We start from the raw sequence: 13,420 nt of genomic DNA, 5'->3' as shown, positions 1-13,420 counted from the left end.
CGCCCTTCATAGCACGCGGCATCCATCTCCGCTGATTGGACCGAAACCCGGCTGCATAGCCGCCCCAGCCCATCCTGCGGCTCAATGTGCTTTGCTCTCTACGCCGTACTTCAGCGTGAGTTCCAGAGACAGCAGCTAGCAATAAGATCGTGGAGCATCACCGAGGTCCCAGCTACACATAAGGGACTTAAAGTTGTCACCATCAAGACCCCCAAATATGAGCGAATCGGACGTCGACTCTGTACTGTCCTTCAATCTTCTCGAGGACCTTACCACGACCGGGCGGCCGCGTCTCGCCGATAACATCAGCCAGGTCGAAGCGTCCGGCTTCAGTATCGTCCTTCGCGAGAAGCTCGTCCTTCACGGCGAGTGGGCGCCCGGCGAGGGTTCCGCCACGCTCCTGGTCTACCGCGTCGAGCTTGGGAACGGCAGCCTGAGCGGCGACAAGAGCCGACGGTTCAAGCAACTCAGTCTCAAGTTCCGCTTCGAGAGGGATCCCAAGGCAACCGCGGCCGAGGATCCGTTCGTAGGCGCCTACGCGCCTGCGCAGGGGACGTCCATCACTTTCCTCCCCACCACCGTGCGCGAGACACGTGAGCAAGCAATCAACGGGTCGGTGGAAATGGACGGGCAAATGGTGCCGGCCAAGTTCGTGGTGGGGTTAGAAAGTAAAAAGGGGTCCGAGTATGAAAGGCATGCCAGGGTGAAGATCACGGAAAGGGCGTTGAAGACGCTCCGCGACGGGGGAATGAGTCGAAAGGGGGATGACCGCGTGGAATGGTCTATTCAGGAAAACCCAAAGGAAAAGGATATTCCCGACTCGTATGGCCTGGCCATCATCGTCAGGAGGCCGGACAGAGCCAACTTCAAGGTTTCGTTCGATCTGAAGGCGAAAGTCGACTGGTGGTACGACGTGGCTAGGAAGTTCCAGTTCGTGGGCGAAGAGCAGCGGTCAAAAACGTACAATGTTTCGGCAAAGGCGAAGGGCAAGATTCCTAAAGAGGTGGACTCTGCGAATCTGAGCAAATTGGAGGAGGGTTTGAAGTTGGATTCGCTTTTTGCCTTCACTCATCTCCCTGAAGAGATGCAGCCAGTTCAATGGTACCCTTAGTCGGAAGGAATGTGGTGCTGAGGGCGGAAAGTGCGAATTATATCATGAGGAGATGAAGGCAAGACTCAGCAAGAGTGATGGATACGCCGTAGGGGAGAGAGAATGTGCGCAGATATATTACGTCAACCCTAACCCTATATAATTCTGGAAAGTCGGCATATTCTACATGCACTAAACAAGCCTGGTTTTGCTAGCATCTCAATCAACGTTCAGTCATGGAGGTGTTACTAAACAGCCATTCAATCTAGGGATTGGCACGTTGTAGTGATCTCAGCGTTCTGATTTTGGATTCCAAGGGGTCCCGCCGACGTCAGGGTTAGAGGCATACATGGGTACATACAGTACACTGGCAGTAGGTGAACAGTAACCGTGAACTTGGCTCAAGGAGTCTGGCTTGCATAATTCCACTATCGATTGATTTCCTTTCCTAGACGTAGCGCACACTGCCCTCGCTGCTTCTCTCAACATATTGTCACACAACTTGAAAGCCAATATTTGTCCTCCTATGGTGATCCCGGTCGCCGCGGTCGGTTTTCAGTGTTTCACCCCCAGGAGCCTCTTTGCCCATTCCCAGAGCCGGTGGCTAAAAAGAACCATTCTGTTGTCTCTCGCCTTCGTGGGTGCCTTCGTGCGTAGTGCCCGCCGACGGACTTGTTGACATTGACATCGCCCTTTGCCTCGTCCTTTGGCTCCGGTGGTGTCCAGAGATCGACTGCGCTTTCGATTCCATCTTCGCTTTTGCGATCTGGCTGGGCGTGAGCAGGTAGCCCTGCGCTAAAACCAGGGGGGTACGATCGTTGCCCTTGTAAGTGTAGAAAGCCGGCCATACCGCGACCGCATCCACAAGGTCGCGGGCGCGGCTCGCTGCGGCAATCTCGGTTTCTTTGTCAAGGACTGTGGGTTTCGTTTCGGACCCTGAACCCGAGGCAACGCCGTTCTGCCGTCGCTTTTGGCGCGGTTCCTTCTCAAGCGGTGATGACGGGTCGAAGAGGGGAAGCCAGCAGTCTTCCTCGTCCTCATCTGGCTTGAAGTCCAACTCGACTCTCCCCTCAAGCCTCTGAAACACCTTCCAGTCCTCGCACGCTTTTTTGCAGAGGTTCTCCAGCTTGGATTTAAAGGTGCTTTGCTTCTCCTTTGGGACCAAACCTAAAACATAGTTCAACACGGTCTGCACAACTGCTTGCATGTGGCGTGCTTCGATCGCACTTGTGTGTGGAACCCATTCAGTCGCAGCTAAAAGAACGGATCGTAAGTGAGCCTCCCGTTCCGGCCGTGAGGGATCTTCGGCAAGGTCTTCCAAGATTTCGATGAGCTCCTTGTTGTCGCTGAAGAGATAAGTCGGTTGAAAGATGTTCTGGCCCATCTCGCGGGCTAAGACCGCAAGAAATGCGGCCTGCCGCATCTGCTTTGCTTCGCCACTGTTTGACAAGGGCAGCGGGATCTGTGTTACGGCTTTGAGGTCCGCAAGCTTGCCCTGTACTAAGCCATCATCTGCGAGGTGCTTGGGGAGCTCAACATTGAAGTACTCCTCAGCTATGGAGCGGGCCAAAGAGTACATGTTCTTGAGACGCGACTTTCTACATGCCCGCGTTGTCAGCTTCGTTCCTGAAGAAAATGGCATCGAATGAGAACAGTAAGGAACAAATCAGGCTACAGAGAGAAATAGGAGAGGGTGTGAGGAAAAGGAGCAGTTTGAGAGGACAAAGATGAACATACATATCTCCGGTAACCTTGGACACCGAAGTCAGCTCTACTGAATACGCTTGTAGCCTCTGGAGCTTGTCCCGAGTTGTATTCAATTCTTGAAAAAGCTTGCTGACTTGGTTATTCATCTTCTCCTTGGTCTTTTTTAGGTCTTCCTGTGCTCCTTGTAGCTTCATGTCCAGTTCACCCCGTTCATGACTGAACTTGGACGTTTCTTCGGCGAGTTTGAGGGATAGTGTCATAAGGCTCGTCTCGAGCACTTGATTCTTCTGGATAATGTCATGGACGAAGGCCACAACATCCTGGTTCTTGGGACTCGCGAAAAGTTCGCGGCCAGCGTCAAGAAAAGTTGCAACATTTGACAACGTTGCCTGATCTTGGGACGCCATCATGGAAGGAATGGTATAAACTATCTTTGAGTGCTCAGGTTAAACTTCTGCTTCTGACTCGGAGAAGAGAATGAGGATGAGAACGAGATCGCTAGAGACGGAGAGGAGGGAGCCGAGGAGCTTTTCAACGGCACGACGATCACTACCTCCCCTCCTCCATAATGCAGCCAAGTTGGTAATATCTCGGGACATCATTATTCTGGCTTCCTACAATGGCCTTGTGCTTCCCAAGTCCAGGCAGAAGACCGGCGGGCGACGGCATTGTCCAGTGACAATGGCCGGTGATATCGGCCACGCTCGGCCTCAGTGCAGCAATTGGCCAGCGAAGCAACGGCAGAAGCGCAGTCGAGCATGCCATTTAAGGCATGGTAGATACGATCTTGTAACCCGCAGGCGACCTTCCAATGTGTTAGGCCAGTAGGGTGCAAGAGGCATACTCCATGATGAATGCAAGCCCCGTTGCAACCCGCATCCGTCTGCCAATCAACTACTGCAACGTCTCCGGGCAGGTAGCTCGTTCCGCCCGGCTGGGACAAACAACGGATTTCGAGGTGCAACCTTCTGCAGCCTCCCATCTGCGCCTTGTCAACTAATTTATCTGGGTGGTTAGATGTTGCTTTGTGCTACACGAAGCAAATACATGCGAGATTTCGCCTGGATGCCTTGCCGGCAGTCTGGCTCGAGTCTGGCACTGGAATGCGAAGCAGGGTGGTGCATCGAATGTCTGCATCATGATGTTAAACGGTGAAGGGTTTTCAACCCCTAAAAGCCCCACGGACGGTCTGACGACCACAGAACCTGGTGGAGAGGGACCATGGAGGACAATTTTGATAGTTATGCTCCAAGTACGCGCGGTTAGTACAGTGGTTAGTATATTCGCTTCCCATCACATCTTGGAATAGCGAGGGACCCGAGTTCGAATCTCGGATCGCGCAGCTGAACGAAACATCACTTTTTTGTCCTGGGATGGGATGGACAACTTCACTCCCAAGGAAACCTCCTTCATTGAATTTTAGATGTGGCCCGAGCGGCATGCAAGTGCGGCACAGTGCACATACGCACAGTATGTACAGTACGAAGGTACCACGGCTGCCCGTTGCTGACACTGGAGATCTTACTTCACTCAATGTAACCATACAGCATCTTAACGTACAGACCTTATCTTTGTAACTGCGTTTTGACCTGAAAGGTGAGATGACACTGTGAGCATTCTCGCGAACGAGCAACTACCTTGGGTTTAAGGTACCTGTATCTTGGTCGCATACCACGGCTCTCATGAAGTGAAGCTCACTGAGTCGAACAGCGGTAGTCTTCTCGTCACCCGATGCACCAAGTTGAGATGCTCGACTCTAGCACAACCGAGGACCCTAACCATATCCCCCACATCCTGCCGCATGAGCGAGTCTTTCCCATACAGATTGGCTGTGAGCTGTTCAAGCTCTCTGGCGCATCGATTTCATCAGACGGTGCGTGATTCTTTGATGCCATCCATTCGACCCATTCTGACGGCGCCATTGACCGGCTTTCACAGCCCCGTCATACTTTTCTCAGTACTTCAAGTGCCAAATAAAGCAGGCAGAGGAAAGGGGCGAAGACCCTTGTTCGGCCATCCAGACCCTCTACATTGACCGAGATCCGGGCACCTTCAAAGACATCTCGCTGCATCTCCAGGGGTACCATGTGCAACCGCGGGATTCGACGCACTTTGTGCGCCTCTTTGCCGATGCCCAGTTCTACAGCCGTGAGACGCCCGCCTCGTGCTACGAATGCTTTTCGCCTGAAAGCGCGGCACTGACTTTTGTCACCAGTGCCCAAGCTAATGTCCCAGCTATACGAGGAGTCCTTCTACACCACCATCGGGAACCGCCAATTCCAGATCCCGCGAGAGCTTTTCCAGGACCCGGGTAACTCGCCCAACTTCTTCTCCCTCGGTTTCGCCGCGTTCTTCGCCCGGCCCGAGGACCTTTTCCCGGGTCTCGACCGGGAAAACCTGCTGCGGCCGCCATCCATCGTCCCGCCGTCCGTGCCTGGCCGCAGCGCCGACATCTTCGCCGAGCTGCTGCACCTCTTGCGCGGCTACCCCGTCGCCATCCGCAGCGAGGCCCACCGAGCCGAGCTGCTTCGCGACTGCCGCTACTTCAATTTCAAGGGCCTTGAGCAGCGGCTAATCCCACACAGCATCTCCTTCAACCTCGCGAGGCGCCGCGACGAGGTCGTAATCCGCCTCAAGGACATTCTCAAGAGCGGCATCACCATCGCCCGCGAACCCACCCCTGCCGACCCCCTTGCCGGATGGGTCAACTATGCCCGGCCGTATGTCGACGACCGTGCCTACGAGTTGGTGCTGGAGATTGGCGACGAGAGCACCCGGCTGTTGTTTTCCTCCGCCTCCGCCTCCGCCTCAAACGGCGTTACTGAAGTTGGTGATAGCGTCGGCGGTGTGCGGGCCGAGTTCTTCGGCGAGGCGCGGATACGCATGACTAAGTTGTTTGAGGTCCTCGCCACGAAGCTGAACTTACCGCCTACCACCCAGCCGCTAGGGTTGTTGATGGCCAAGGGTGGTGCGAGCAGCCAGCCGGCTACCCCGGGGAATACGCCGCTGAGCGAGGACCTTGTCAAGGTAGTGCTGGATCCGGAGGCGAGCGTCAACTTGGACGGGAAGCCGTGGATGGTTCCTCCTGGGGTGGCATCGCATGAAGAGGGGCCGCCGACGGCCGGAGGCTGGGAGTCATCGTCGCCTGGAGCCGGGGCAGTGCCGCAATTTGGGTCGCTGTCGCTATCGAGGAAGCGGAGGAGGGTGGATACCCAGGGCGGAATGATGGATGAGTGGATTGTGCGCACAGGACAGTGGAGGCTGAGGATTCAAGGGGCTAAAAATGGGAAGGCGGCAGTGGAGTGTTGCTTGGTGGCTGTCAAGCTGGAAGCGTTTAGCTCGGAGCAGGCGAGGAACACGCAGAAGGCGTTTCTGGGCGGATAGTCATGGGCACGTTACTTCGTACATACAAGTGCAAGGCTTGCTCTGCTGCCTGTGGACTGTGCACTTTGGCCGATTCTCTTGATTTTGATGACGGGCTAGGGGGCTGTGTATACATAACGTTACCTGAATATCGTTGATAAGCGAACACATTGAGAATGATTGAATGCACCTTCTTTCAGAGTCTCCTTTTGCGTCGATCGTTGACACATGGTCAACAGTTCATGCCGATGTCTCTGTATTGTATTGTATGTACACGTACCCTGTCAATTGGGGACCCGTCTAACCAGAGGTATTACGATTGTCGCCCTATTGACTGGCCGAGTCTAAACGCGACATTTCGCTTGCTTTTTTGCAGCAGCGGCTTCATCTACAAAAATTTTGTTTTGATGAATTAACCCTCAGGCTCCCTTTTTGCCTTCCACCTCATTGCTTGCAAGCCATTTTGAGGCATTCTTTGTTAACAAGCTCACGCTAGATTTGTGAATATCGCGCCATTCTCCAAGTTCTTGTCACTGTTGAGGTGCTTCCATTACGTTTTTTGATGTGACAGGGTTGTCAACTTTGTCAGGAGTCAGGACTCGAGAGTCGGGACACAACACCGTTGGTTGGCGTGCGCACGAGCCATTGTGTGACGCGGGCGTGACTTTCCTAATTTGGGGAACGCTCTGTCAACAATCATTTCCCCACCACAGTGACCCAAAGCCAGAGCTTCACCCCAATTTTCCACTCTTCCACTCTGCAGTACTGTCTGCAAGCCGTCTTTTTGGGTCGTCAGTTGTCTCTCGACTTGCTCATCTTATCCATTATTCACTGCACATATTCTCGACTATACCACCAAGATGCGTGAGATTATCAGCCTAAACGGTACGTTGACCGCCTGCTTAAATTTCTTCTCGAGTGGCATGCTCCGTCTCTCACCGCAGGTTTGGCGACTCGACGCAAACTTGCGGCCCTGGACCTCAATCTTCATCTCCAGTCGACATTATACTGACTTTGTCTGCGTGTAGTCGGCCAGGCTGGTTGCCAGATTGCCAACTCCTGCTGGGAGGTATGCTTGATTCCCCAACCGTCTGGATTTGATCGGCTGCGTCCCTTCTGCCGTTCTTGGCCGATGCTCGCGATACTGACCTCCAACAGCTTTACTGCCTCGAGCACGGCATCCAGGTACGTGTTATGTCTTCTGCATATATACCTGGACCTATCGCTGATAGTTGCACTACTAGCCCGATGGCTTCCTCACTGAGGAGCGTAAGGCGGCTGATCCCGACCACGGCTTCAGCACTTTCTTCTCCGAAACAGGTACGGTCGTCCCATTCTGTAAGCAAGACGAATGATTATGAACGTAGTGCTAACCGAGTTCCATACAGGCAACGGCAAATACGTTCCACGGACAATTTACTGCGATCTCGAGCCCAACGTTGTCGACGAGGTCCGGACCGGTGCCTACCGCGGTCTTTTCCACCCCGAGCACATGATCACTGGCAAGGAGGATGCCTCCAACAACTATGCTCGCGGCCACTATACGGTCGGCAAGGAGCTAATTGATCAGGTCCTTGACAAGGTGCGCCGGGTTGCCGACAACTGCAGCGGCCTCCAGGGTTTCCTTGTCTTCCACTCGTTCGGCGGTGGTACGGGTTCCGGCTTCGGTGCTCTGCTCATGGAGCGCCTTTCAGTAGACTACGGAAAGAAGAGCAAACTCGAGTTCTGCGTCTATCCCGCCCCCCAGACCGCCACTTCGGTCGTGGAGCCGTACAACTCGATCCTGACAACCCACACCACCCTTGAGCACGCTGACTGCTCTTTCATGGTCGACAACGAGGCCATCTACGACATCTGCCGCCGTAGCTTGGGTCTTGAACGCCCCAACTACGAGAACCTCAACCGCTTGATCGCTCAAGGTACGGCTGCCGCCATGCAGTGCTGCCCTTTTACGCGTGACTGACATGTTGCAGTTGTTTCTTCAATCACTGCGTCGCTCCGCTTCGATGGCTCCCTTAATGTCGATCTGAACGAGTTCCAGACCAACCTGGTCCCCTACCCACGCATCCACTTCCCCCTGGTTGCGTATGCGCCCGTCATCTCGGCCGCCAAGGCCGCCCACGAGGCCAACTCGGTTCAGGAGATGACCATGTCTTGCTTCGAGCCCAACAACCAGATGGTCAAGTGTGACCCCCGCCACGGCAAGTACATGGCTACCTGCCTTCTGTACCGCGGTGATGTCGTCCCCAAGGACGCTCACGCCGCTGTCGCTACGCTCAAGACCAAGCGCACCATCCAGTTCGTCGACTGGTGCCCTACCGGTTTCAAGCTTGGTATCTGCTACCAGCCTCCTCACCAGGTGCCCAACGGCGACTTGGCCAAGGCCAACCGGGCCGTGTAAGTTTGCTTCTCCCTGTATCCTACTCAGCCATGTTGCTGACTCTGTGCTAGGTGCATGCTCTCCAACACCACTGCCATTGCCGAGGCTTGGTCTGCTTTGTCGTCCAAGTTCGACCTCATGTACTCGAAGCGCGCGTTCGTGCACTGGTATGTCGGTGAGGGCATGGAGGAGGGTGAGTTCTCCGAGGCTCGCGAGGATCTTGCGGCTCTGGAGCGCGACTACGAGGAAGTTGCTGCGGACTCAATGGAGGGTGAGGAGGTTGAGGCCGAGTACTAGATTGGTGGTTACTTGCCAATTCAGCAAGTGGAGAGGCTACTACCCCGGATCAACTACTCGGGGCACCCGATTACACAGTCCTTCTGTTAACCTCTTAAGAACGCGACTCTGTTGACAGAGGAGCTCTACAACGATGGGTATCCTCTTGGCCAGCGCGTATCTGTGGGTTATCTTTGTTAGACAGAAATTGATAGTCTACTTTTAATCAAGACCAAACTGCGAATACTGGCGAGACTGGGAGGCGTATAGCCAGCCGATCAACGCTGTGCTTACAGTAGAGTCTACTTGACTCCGTCCTGTGGCGAGTTTGAGTTCGACCCGAGACGGCTCGCTCAAGCGTCGTGGTCACCAATTATTAAGCTTTTGTCTTCTGTTGTCGACCGTCGCTGCAGTCGCAGTTGGCTGCAGTTCTGCACTTCTTGTACGACTGGCTTGGTTGGATTCCTGGCATCCAATCAGCGAGCTGGTTCGCGCCAAGCCGCTTGGACGCACTTGAGAGACCCACGCAGCGGACTTTCCCGCAAGCTGTTTGGCCCTGCTCGGCTGCCCAAGGGAGCTAAACTGCTAAAGCGTCGCAATCCCAGCCTCACATTCAGAACGTTGCGAGGCGGATGCACCTCGTTGATTCTCCCCCCACTCCGATGCGCAATATCACAGAGCACTTGCATGCCTGCTGTGTTTTCTTGAGCGCACTCTCTCTCGGTACAATCTCACCACGATCTGGCTTAAATCCACAAAATCTGGGCGTGAACTGGCAGTAACCAGCGTTGCAGATATCCCAATCTGCCGTCGCGCCAAACAGCTTGTTTTATCATTTCCACAGTCTATAGGTGCAGCTGGTTCTCGCAATGGCTTCCGATCCTTCGGTTGATGCGGGTAAGTCTCCTGTCCATCCTGTTGCTTCTCCATGACATCTTTGCGACACTTTTCGACTTTCCGCTGACCGAAGATGATGGTTCAGGGGCACCCAACCTCAATCTCAGCGCCAAAGAGAAACAGGTGTACGGACAGCTATTCCGCCAGGCCGACTCAGATAACGTAGGGGTCGTCACAGGAGAGGTTGCCGTCAAATTCTTTGAGAAGACCCGATTAGACTCGAGAATTCTGGGAGAGGTCAGTTTGCGAAGCTCGCTTCGCTTCGAAAGGACAGCTTGGGGTGGGGAAACCGGAGCTGACGATTAGGTTCAACACAGATATGGCAGATTGCGGATAAGGAGAACCGGGGCTTCCTCACACCAGCCGGCTTTGGCGTCGTCTTACGGCTTATTGGGCATGCGCAGGCCGGTCGCGAGCCGACGCCTGATCTGGCGCTACAACCGGGTCCCTTACCGAGGTTCGATGGTTTTACGCCTACCCTTCCAGGCCCGCCTCCGCCGCCGCCTGCTCTACAGTCTCAAGGCACGGGCACTCCGCCCCCCATCCGAATCCCACCCTTGACGCCCGAGAAGGTAGCCCAATATGCGAGCCTGTTTGAACGGCAGCCGCTTCAAGGCAACATGCTTCCTGGCGAGCAAGCCAAGCAGATCTTTGAGAAGTCGGGTCTTCCGAACGAAGTCCTGGGCCGCATCTGGATGCTTGCGGATACTGAGCAGCGCGGTGCCCTCGTATTGACTGAGTTCGTCATCGCCATGCATCTGCTCACGTCCATGAAGACAGGGGCGCTACGCGGCCTGCCAAATATTCTGCCGGCTGCTCTTTATGAGGCAGCAACTCGGCGTGCTCATATCGGCCCAAGCGCTCCTAGACAACAATCTCCGACGACGGCTACACCGCCCATATCGGCCGTCCCGAAACAGGTCACCGGCCCGACAGCGCTACCGCAGATGCGGACAGGCAGCCCGCTTGCACCTCCTCCGGTGGCAGCACAGTCGACCGGGGACTGGCTAGTTACAGCTGCCGATAAAGCAAGGTTTGACCAGCTCTTTGATGAGCTAGACAAGGCCAAGAAGGGTTTCATCACGGGCGAAGAAGCTGTGGGGTTCTTCAGTCAGTCGAACCTGTCTGAGGATATCCTCGCTCAGATTTGGGATCTTGCCGACATCAATTCGGAAGGCCGCCTGTCAAGGGATGAGTTCGCTGTCGCGATGTATCTAATAAGGCAACTGAGGAGCAAGCGGGATGGGCCAATGGCCCTGCCGGCGACCCTTCCACCTAACCTCGTCCCACCAAGCATGCGCGCCCAACCCCGGCCGCAGCCTGCTGTCCCGGCTTTCGAGCCTGCGCCACGCCCTCAACCCAAACCCTCTGCTCTGGATGACCTCTTTGGCCTGGACAACCCTCAGCCGCCAGCGCCGGCCCAGGTCCCCATTGGGACAGGCGGATCGGCCGGGGGCGACCCCTTTGCGACCGGTATGAGTCCAGCAGCACCATCGTCTCCTGCCAGGCCGTCTCCTTCCACTTCTACGTTCAAGCCTTTCGTCCCTTCGTCATCCTTTGGTCGCGGTCTCACCGCGCAGGTTACCGGGGGCTCTAACACCTCAGCCACGACCAAGCCAGCGCCTGTATTGGCATCTACAGCGGAGGACGACCTTCTGGGTGACAATGAGCCTGAAATTAGCAAGACTCTCAATAACGAGACTACTGAGCTTGCCAACTTGTCGAACCAAATCGGCTCGCTTACCAAACAAGTGCAGGATGTGCAGGCCCAGCGCACCGCTACACAGAACGAGCTGACCCAAGCCAGCGCCCAGAAGAAGAACTTTGAGCAGCGCCTTGCCCAACTTCGCGCAATGTACGAGAAGGAGGCCCAGGATGTGCGCTCCCTAGAGACCCAGCTGGCTACATCAAAGAACGAAACCAAAAAGCTACAAGCCGAGTTCGCCATGGTGGATGCCAGCTATCAGGAGCTGATGAACCAGCATCGCCAGATACTGACTTCCCTGCAGGCGGATCAGCAAGAGAATGCGAATCTCAAGGAGAAGATTCGGATGGTGAATGCTGAGATTAGCCAGCTGAAGCCTCAAATCGAGAAACTGAAGTCCGAAGCCCGGCAGCAGAGGGGTCTTGTTGCCATCAACAAGAAGCAACTCGCTACTAACGAGGGTGAAAGGGACAAGCTAAGGAGTGAAGTGGAAGATCTCACCAAGAGCAACGAGGAACTGGCTCGCCAGCTCAGCTCCAGCCCACCCCCTCCTACACAGGTCGCTAGCCCCGCGCTGTCAGCCGCAAGCGGTAATAACCCTTTCTTCAGGCGGACGGGCAGCACCGACGTTAGCAACACCTTTTCCCCTCCTATTAGGTCGTTCACCGATAAGACGTTTGACGATGTGTTTGGCCCTGTAGGGTCAGGCAGCCAGTCCGGCACGCCGCCAACCGCAGCTGCCGCAGTTTTCAAGCATAACACGGGCACCTCGACTGGCAGCGCAGGTTCGTTTGCAACCCCTGCCTCGACCAGCCCCAATGTCAGCCGTCAACCAACGGTGGCCGCTGAGCCGTCGGCCCTTGCGTTCCCATCTTTCTCTGAGAACGCCAACTCGCTGGGCACTCCCCGGCAAGTTTCACCGCCTCTCAGCCGGACAGAGACGAATCACGAGCTGCACCCAAATGCCAACGCTGCCCCTATCGAGCCGGCACCGACTGGGCAAAGTGCAGCATCTGGCTCTGGGTCGGAGCCGACTAGGGCATCCGTGACTTCGGCGACGGAGGTTAAGCCTGGCTCTAGTGCTTTCGGTGCGATCGCAGAAGAGTCGCACAAGAGCCCCTTGGCCGGCAACGAATCGGACCCCTTTGCTATTGACCAGAAGAAAGCCAAGGAAGATTTCGAGTCTGCCTTTGCTAGCTTCAAGCAAGCGAAGGCCGGAGCTACTTCAAGCAACGACACGGCAACCGCTTTTTCAAGATTCGACGCTGAGTTCCCTCCCATCTCGGAGCTTGAACGTGATGATGAATCGGATTCGGAGAGTGAGCGGGGCGGCTTCGACGATGATTTCGCTCCCGCATCTCCTACCCCGAAGTTGTCTGAGAAGGCCGCGGAGTCGAGCTCGGCCTCCCCGACCGTCTCCAAATCCTCACCGGACGCCGCCGCCGCCGCCGCCTCGACTGCTGCTTCGGAGCAACCAGCAACGAGGTACGATAACAGCCGTTAGGTTGATTTGCTGGCTTGTCTTGTCGGCTCTACTTTTGCTAAGCTGACACTGCGTTACAGCGAAACGCCTGCCGCCGCCACGATTTCGTCCGACCTCAACAACCTCAGCAGTTCGAATGTAGATGACATTTTTGGGTCAGCCGGCGCTACTACTGCCACCAATACGGCGAGCCGTCCCGCAACCGGCGCCACCGCATCCAAGGTTGTCTTCGACGATCTCGACGATGACTTTGAAGGGTTGGAAGACGCCAAGGAAGGTTCTGCAGATGACGACTTTGCCAACATCTCCCGCTCTGGCCTCGACGATTTCAACCCGGTCTTTGATAGCAGCCCGCCGCCGAGCCAGCCCAAGAGCGAGTCTGCCAATACCAGCGCCGCGTTTGGCGTTGAAAGCACCTTCGACTTTGGGTCACTGTCCAATGCCTCTGCCGCGGGAAGCGCTGCCGGACCCATCACCACCAACCAGGCTGGCCCAGCAGCTAGCCAAGCCAAGGCCCCG

The 13,420-nt window shown here is 55.6% G+C and overlaps 4 protein-coding genes and 1 non-coding gene across 5 annotated transcripts; 4 read left to right on the top strand and 1 right to left on the bottom strand.

Annotated features, from left to right (window-relative positions):
• The first annotated feature begins 65 nt into the window (after positions 1-65).
• Positions 66-1,455, top strand: N656DRAFT_780878 (uncharacterized protein). The gene has a single exon (XM_064815465.1). It carries the CDS (start codon positions 218-220, stop codon positions 1,109-1,111), a length of 894 nt encoding a protein of 297 aa, XP_064668656.1. The 5' UTR covers positions 66-217; the 3' UTR covers positions 1,112-1,455.
• N656DRAFT_780877 (uncharacterized protein) lies at positions 1,376-3,495 on the bottom strand. Its single transcript, XM_064815464.1, has 2 exons — positions 2,828-3,495; positions 1,376-2,688 (listed from the first exon to the last, which is right to left on the bottom strand). Exons 1-2 carry the CDS (start codon positions 3,202-3,204, stop codon positions 1,695-1,697), a joined length of 1,371 nt encoding a protein of 456 aa, XP_064668655.1. The 5' UTR covers positions 3,205-3,495; the 3' UTR covers positions 1,376-1,694.
• Positions 3,496-4,053: 558 nt separating this feature from the next.
• N656DRAFT_t99 lies at positions 4,054-4,139 on the top strand. The gene has a single exon. It is a non-coding gene; the product is annotated as a tRNA-Gly (tRNA).
• A 206-nt stretch (positions 4,140-4,345) lies between these two features.
• N656DRAFT_780875 (uncharacterized protein) lies at positions 4,346-6,358 on the top strand. The gene is made up of 4 exons (XM_064815463.1): positions 4,346-4,446; positions 4,508-4,670; positions 4,736-4,945; positions 5,013-6,358. Exons 2-4 carry the CDS (start codon positions 4,529-4,531, stop codon positions 6,179-6,181), a joined length of 1,521 nt encoding a protein of 506 aa, XP_064668654.1. The 5' UTR covers positions 4,346-4,446; positions 4,508-4,528; the 3' UTR covers positions 6,182-6,358.
• Positions 6,359-6,940: 582 nt separating this feature from the next.
• Positions 6,941-9,088, top strand: N656DRAFT_780874 (tubulin-domain-containing protein). The gene is made up of 7 exons (XM_064815462.1): positions 6,941-7,045; positions 7,189-7,229; positions 7,319-7,345; positions 7,405-7,480; positions 7,549-8,079; positions 8,134-8,557; positions 8,612-9,088. The coding sequence occupies exons 1-7, from the start codon at positions 7,021-7,023 to the stop codon at positions 8,835-8,837; spliced, it is 1,350 nt and encodes a 449-aa protein (XP_064668653.1). The 5' UTR covers positions 6,941-7,020; the 3' UTR covers positions 8,838-9,088.
• The last annotated feature ends 4,332 nt before the right edge of the window (positions 9,089-13,420 follow it).

Source organism: Canariomyces notabilis, assembly GCF_033297395.1.
Source record: "Canariomyces notabilis strain CBS 508.74 unplaced genomic scaffold N656scaffold_16, whole genome shotgun sequence".
Taxonomy (NCBI): domain Eukaryota; kingdom Fungi; phylum Ascomycota; class Sordariomycetes; order Sordariales; family Chaetomiaceae; genus Canariomyces; species Canariomyces notabilis.
Note: the sequence above shows the minus strand (reverse complement) of the source record. Positions and strands in the feature narration are given on the sequence as shown.